Below are 7,617 nucleotides of genomic sequence, written 5' to 3' on the forward strand. Positions count from 1 at the left end.
GATTTAGTCCATATCCAAGATGGAGTGAGCTGAAGTGTACAATAACTGCTTTTAGGCCATGCTTATCTTGATAATTAGGTTTGGCGTTTGTCATTTACATAGGCTGGGCAGGAGTGGAAGGATAGACAATCTGTGGAAGCTCTGCTTAAGTCAGGTAAGGAATTTTTCCTGTGCATCTCACCACTTCTCTCTTTCTGCAAGGTGTTTGGAATTTGTGGGTCTTCTGGTAGTAGAGGCCATTTCCTCTTTAGTATCCAGAAGCAGACAGTCCATCTCAGCTGAGAACACAAGATGCAGGCTCTGAGGTACAATATAGAGAACTACTGCTAACGTTGCTCATGGTTGGCTGAGGGTAGCCTCAAGACCAATTTGAAACGCTGTACACTAAGTATAAAAATAGAACGGTTTACATGATAAACAATTGTTGAATAGCTATTCCAGTCTGTACCCTACCTGGTTGAGCTTTTGAGTGTCCTGATCCCATCCTCCCTTTAAGTTTCAGAAACCAGAAAAATTTGAAGATTTAGTCTTGCTAGAAGAGTGCAGCTTATAGCAATGGAGGGGAGGGAGGGCATCATTCAGCAGTTCAGTTCAAGGTTGAGTATGCACGCCCCATGCTCAATCTGCACTTAAGAAACTGATGTAAGGTGTTTGTAACAGTAAAGCTTTGCTCATTCGTTAAACTGAATTTGCTCAGGGAAAGCAGGGAGATGCAGAGAAACTCAGTGTGTGAAAAAGGAAAGAATTTGCATAGAAATGAAGTAGCTGATCTCTCCACAAATGCTGAGGTACACTAATGAGGCATGAAGATGGGCCACGGGGACCACTCCACCGCCATGCAGGTGGTAGCACACACTACTGCAGCCTGTGCAATCAATAGTGAAAGGTAGGGAGCTGGATGGGAGAGCCTGTCTGCACAGACAGGCTCTAAATTATTGTTCTAATTCTTGAAGAGATTAAAGCTTCCTCATGCAGTGTTATGGAGGTAATTTTCAGCAGACTTACTGGAAAGTTGAGGAAGACCCTCAAACTTTTAAAAATGTAAATAGGACAAAACCAGATAAACTAATTAAAATAGAACTAGAATATCCCCCCCCTCAAAAAAAACAAACAAACAAAAAAACCACCCACCTTCCAAAAAGTTTAAAAAGATGAAAGAACCATTAGAAATGGTCAAGGCTTTTTAAACAAGATGAAAATTTTGACTTTTTTTTTAAGCTCCATCCAGGTGGATGCCAAAACGTAAGGAACAAACTTGAATCCTAAACATCTGTCCATTTTTGAATGATTGTTTAACTGATTGTTTTGCTCCCTAATTAAAATTTAAGTTTTCTAATAAGGAAACAAGAATCAACTGCCAATATTACATGCCTAGAATAAACTTTGGGTAACCCATTAACACAAACACACAAGCTACACTGCCAGGAAACACATCCCTTAATGACCAATTTTACTAAGCTTGTTATGGATTCAGCCACTAGATGTCTTTGCTATACAGAAATGTGATCTAACCCAGTCTGCACTACTAGTTTACTATTCCCTTTTTTTTTTTCTCCTCCCTCTTAAGTGGAAGCTTGCTGTGTGCATAATTACGCTCAAGAAGTTTTCTTTCATAAAGATTTTCCATTAAGGCTGCATTGTAATATTGTTTCTAAAGCCATTTCATAATTTCTCACAAACATCAATATACAATTCTGCTGCTCATCATGTACTGAGCTAGGCACTTGTAGCCATGAAATTTTGGCAAACCATACAATTATTTTCTCTAAAAGACTACTTTGAAAAAATCCTCATTAATTTAAATCTTTATTAAAGCATAATATATGTATATTTTAACATAGTATTTCATAACTGCATTATATTCTTCCCTGCTTTCTTTGTGATTGTTGTATTTGCATTATAAGAATTGATAGTGGCTGTATACAAAGTTCCTGATCAGCCTTTGCTTGTTTCTAACTTTATGAAGGGCAGAATTTTTGGGAAGATTCAGCTAAATGGTTCTGATGTTTTAGAAATATTTAGATGTTAGAGAAAGATTTAGACGAAAAAGCATCCTGGGTATGCTGAAGAAGAACCCGTAAAACCCAAACCCAAATTACTTAGCATCTCCAAAATATAAGGCCAAGACTTGGAAATAGGGGAAGCAATCACATCTCATACTCTAGATTATTGTAATCTAATGCAAATTAAAACCATTCAGACAGATGCATTTCTGACATTCCACAACTTTTGAATAGTTGATTCATTCAGCTTCAAGAATAGCTTCATAATTTTTTAATATTATTTGAAATTAAGGTTGAGTTAAAGTAAAGCAAAAGAAATGAAAAAATGTAAAATAGTATTGTGTAAAATACTCTGGTGTATTGCTGCCTGTAAACTGAAGTCTCAATTGTGGGAGTACCTTAAAAAAAAAAAAAAAATCTGCAGCTGTGCTTGTTGCACTGTAAAGGGAGCCAGAGGGGGGTGCAAGAGATGTTTTGCCTTGAATTGCAAAGCAGTCTGAGATGCTGTGAAATGATTAAGTGGTTCACGTTTCAACCACACAAAAGACTACCGAGTAACCCATCAGATTTTTGCATACTATATTGCTTCCCCACCCCTTTCTCTGCCTTCTTGACTGAAGGAACTAGAGAAAGGAATCAGCTCAGACACGCACCATGGGTAAATCTAACAGGATGTAAGAGGCCATCTGAACTGCACTTTTTAAACCCACGAGAACCTCTCCCATCTCTACCATGCCCAGCAAATGAAGGGTCCTCCAGTCATGTTTCTAAAAAGGATTTTACTGCACATCCTTCTAGTAATGCTGGCTCAGAGCAACTATCAAGTTTACGGTAAGATGCGGTCTTTAGTTACTAAATATTGGGAGGAGGGGGAAAAAAACACAAGCCAAAGCAATGCTTAATGTACTTTGGAGATAATCTATATCTTATTATCATATCAGAGACTCCTAATTTGATTAAAGATGATAATGACAATAATTGAGAAATATTAGGTTACTATCTAGACCAAAACTCTGGTACTTGGGGACCAAATACATCTTACTCTGTGGCCAAAGGCTCAGCCTTCAGGGGATTTCAATCAATTCTTCTAGCTCTGAATTGGATCCAGTTTACAATCAAAGTGTCCTTATCAGATCATTAAGTGTCCCTTCAATCATTTAGCTTAACACAGCCTAATTTTCATCCCACTTTCAACTCTGAATCTGCACAGTTTTTAAATAGAGAGGTTCTCCTAGCTCAGACTGATATGAGGGCTACACTGTGTCCAGTTCACTCCTGGTATTACTTTTACTATGGAGATTATTTTGATTCAAGTTCTTCCATGCTATTCTCATACACGAGTTGTAAATGTTAATTTTAAAAGGAAGGTGGTCATACAGAAAAGATGATAGCTACGGGGACGGATGTGCTTAGCTGCTGTTGTTTCATTTTAGGTACATCAACTGATAAATTATAAAAATAACATTTGTTATAAGATACCACTAAAGTTACACAAACAGTTGGAATGGGGAATATGAATCTTAGTTAAACATGCATGACTAACTCTAATAATATATAGTGCCTTGCATGCTCCTGGTTTTGATGAATAAAACGCCTTGCTAATACTATAGAAAAGGTTAAATGAACATTCAGAGCACCTACCCATGAAGGGAAACCTAAACCTTTGGTTTAAAAGACATGAATTACCAGGGTCATTTAGATGCAACTCTCTTTTAATCAGGGTGTGATCTGAGCTCAGGCAAGCTACTGAATTGCTTCACATTTGAATTTCAGATGACTAAACTAACATCCTTCTCAAGTTGGTGTATCCAGAGTTGATATCGCCTTCATACCTTAGTGGAAGTCTATTCTCTTCTTGTAAGAAGTTAACTACTGTTCCTTTAACTTCATTATGTCTGACTGTATTATTAGTTCCTCCCTCATCACCTGTCTGCATTATCTAATACAATTCATTAACACATGAGTGAACCTTTCCATATTCGTCTACCAGGTTTCTAGACACTGCTCTTAAGACAGAAAAATCATTTCTACCACGATGCTTACAATATGTATCTTGTTTACAAAGAGATTAATCTATTTTATTCCTTGATCTACATCAAAATTACTTGAGGTTCTTTGAGAACAATTTCTTTCTATATTCATATAATACCGCAAATATCAGAATCATGTTTATAGGCATATTACAGAGCAAAAAACTTTGCAAGACAGTCTTTACAGAATCTTGATTTAAATATTTGTATTTTTAATGTATTTATATTTAGGCATAAATTTTCCAAACTTGTCTAGTTTTTGCTTTGGTTAGAAGTAAACTGAAAGTTGAAGCCAAGTTACTTCAGGTTTGCATGATGCCAATTTATACAAAGTTTCTCAAACTCCTACCAGAAGCTCAAGTTGACCACTCACAAATTTTGCACAAGGAGTTAATAATCAAATCTTTGCTAAATTAGGGAAGGAGAGGGAACACATTTAAGATATTACAAGCAGATGGACTCCCCCCCCCCCCCCCCCCCCGCTACCATGAATATAATTTCAGCCCAGTTAAACCCCATCTCCTTTATAACATGCAAACAGAGGTTGTTTCCACCTAGTCTGGCAAACAGTCGTTGTTGCTGTCTGGACAACATACATAAAGGAAACTGTTTTGTGTTGTGTTAACATCGATGAAAATAAAAAACAATGGACCTCACTCAAAGAAACCCCAGCCAATCACTGTAGATATGTGCATGCATGTACCTTTATGGTGGACATAGTTCTAAGGTCAAATAACACCTTTGCTATCACACCTTATTGTCGGATAGTCTGCAAATTCTAATATTCACATAAATAAAAGAAGTCAGGTTTCAGCCATCAAAACATAAAGGCATCTGTTTTCTGCACAATCACAGCTTTCATCATCAAGTAGTTGCAACAAATGATGCAACTATCAGCTACCTCAGCCAGCAAGCCAGCTTTACAACTGCTATCACTGCCAGAGGAAAAAAAAGCAAACCCTTCACTGTACAGAACTGAAAGCAAATATGTATGGTACATTGCTGCATCTTTAATAAAAGATGAGAAAAATTAAGTGACAAGGACCAAAGTTACAGTTCTATTAACAAAATGCAAAATGTCTTTCTTTGGAAAAAAATCAAGTTATGATGCGAGTATGTAAAATGACTAAGATAAAACTCAAAAAGGTTTCTCTGAGGCTGAAAAAAAGTCCAAAAAATGCCTATATCCAGGCAGCACTAGAATGATCTTCCGTAGTGCTTCTCTTTCTCAATACACCTCCCTAAATTCAAGGGGGAAGCATATTTTTCCATTAATTTCTCCCCCCTGCTTTTTTTTTCTCCTCTTTTTTTTTTCCCCCTCTCTTTCTCTCCTAAAATTAGCAGAGTCATGAAGATTTTAGGGTTAAACTTGAAACCCCAACAAATTAATGCACTTTCTGGTGTATTTTTTGTACTATAATCTGGTTAGAAACTTCCAGGAACTGCAGCTGAGTTAAAGCCATTGCTAGTGCTTCATTGTGTTCACAGACAGACTGAAAAGTAGGATTCAAAACTAACTGTAGTCATTTATTTTTTCATGACTAATCAACATTTTATACCTCAGCCATTATCTAGCTTAGGGAAATCATACTTATTACTTGTATTCTAACTCTTGTTCCCTTTTAGAAGAGAAAGGGAATAAAAAAAGTAAAGATAGATCCTTTAAAAAAAAAAAACAAAAAAACAAGCCTCTGAAGTTTCAATTAGCAAGGTTTTTTTTGAGTTCTTAGATGACCGGGTGTGAATGATACACCTCTTACAATTTAATCAGAAGGCTCAATTTTTAGCTATTATTTTTCTGCTAATGAGTTGAGATAGATGAATGTGAAGTCATCTGCATTAGCCTTGTTCCATTAAGGAATCATGTCATGAATATATTTTCTCCAGAGCATAAAACAATGAGATAAACTTTAAAAATTGTTTTTTAGTAATAAGAAAGTATTTCCCTATTGCCTAAGTTCTGGAATACGTGTTTTCATTTGAAATGTTATCCCAGCAGTGCACAGTACAGAAAATTCTCCCAACCTCTGGGAATCATGGGAATAGAGCATGGCAACTGCAGCCTATTCAGGAAGACGCCCGATATATTTAAAAGAAAACTTTCTTTTAGATAATCTGAATCTTACTGAGGACTGTAAATTTGAAGCCGATATATAAAACTTCCACTTTTTTATCCTCTTGAAAACTGCACAGAAATCCTGATCATGACCACCTGTATGTAATATATTGAAAACTTAAGTCTTGGTATATCATCCTGAGGCAAGCCTTACTTTCAGGCCTCAGTTTCCAAGAGTGTTATGGAAAGCATAATTAAATTCATCCCAGAATGTGCTTGCACACATAGAATATAGTTGGCAGACAATAATGCCCCTAACATTGGACTTCTTCTAAGCTACAGCAGGCAACAGACAGGAAAAATTAAAATATGTTGTCACAAGAAAAGTATACCAGACCATGTTCAAGCTCAGCTGACAGTGAAAGTTTGTGGTGCACGTCCATCTTTCTAACAACCACCAACAGCAGAACATAAAAGGTTATCTTTCATCATGCATGTTGAATTTTCTTGTTAAAAGAAGAGATTCCTCTCATTGTCTAAGGCATCATGATTTACACTAGTATTTAAACCCCAAATCTTCAGCTCTGACATCTATTACTGCTGAAGAGCCCTTATTTTAAAGATATTTTAAAAAGTTTCCCTTAAGTATTTGTATTCTTTATAAAGAGGGTTCCAAATCTTTTGTTTATAAATGATTTTTTTAGTGCTTTTTATCCACTTAAGATTTTTTTTGCCAATTTGGGTGTGATTTGGGAGAGAGGAAAGGTCAATGAGAGATTCACAGCATATTCATTATGAACTCCAGCACTGAACTGATAGGGGAAAGAGGATGGATTATAGGAAAAGGCTTTCTCTATCCCAAGTTTTTAGTTATTGTACTTCAAAGTAATTCAAACTAAGAGTTTCCTAAAGCCTGAGAAAAGTGTTTTCTAACTCTTATTCACTTGTCTCTTCTGATAATATTATCCTACAGGGTCCCCAAATTTCATTACAAAGACTAATAAGTGGTAACCAAATGCTAGGTTTGTTTCTAGTAAGAATTAGAAAAACCACAATGAAGAAGTCATCCAGTCATCAGTCACTAAAACACAAAAGCTTACAAAAGCAACTGTGATTACTTTTTCCTGCTCTGATCATTATTTTGTAGCAAGTTATAAACAACAGAACAAACTAACATGGGCAACCTAAAGCACCACTGATTTAACTCTCTGCAAAGAAGGCCCCTTTTGGGGGTTCTGTAGATAGTCTATGACTTTTTCATACACGCTCAAAGATAATCAGTAGTTTCCATAGCTCCTGGTTAGCAAGTTAAAAAGATTACTCTATTTGACAGATAGAAAAAAATAAAATAACTGAATTTACCTAGCATCCACAGACTGCTTCCAAGGGATATACAAATAATAACTAAGAAATTTAAGGCAATTTTCAGTGAGCTAAATATCAGGGGGAGTCCTGCAAAGTGGAAAGGGGAGACAGGAAGAAATGCTGAAATTCACTAACCCCAACCCTCTCAATTTAGAAGAAAAAA

The 7,617-nt window shown here is 36.2% G+C and overlaps 1 protein-coding gene across 1 annotated transcript in view; it reads right to left on the reverse strand.

Moving 5' to 3' along the window:
* Window positions 1-147: 147 nt before the first annotated feature.
* CD200 (CD200 molecule) overlaps window positions 148-7,617 on the reverse strand; it is a 67,387-nt gene continuing 59,917 nt past the window's right edge. The window contains exon 7 of the mRNA XM_067300520.1: window positions 148-278. Coding sequence (XP_067156621.1) covers window positions 178-278 — 101 coding nt within the window. The 3' untranslated portion in view covers window positions 148-177. The remainder of the gene's footprint in view (window positions 279-7,617) is intronic.

Source organism: Apteryx mantelli, chromosome 1 (assembly GCF_036417845.1).
Source record: "Apteryx mantelli isolate bAptMan1 chromosome 1, bAptMan1.hap1, whole genome shotgun sequence".
NCBI classification, from domain to species: Eukaryota; Metazoa; Chordata; class Aves; order Apterygiformes; family Apterygidae; genus Apteryx; species Apteryx mantelli.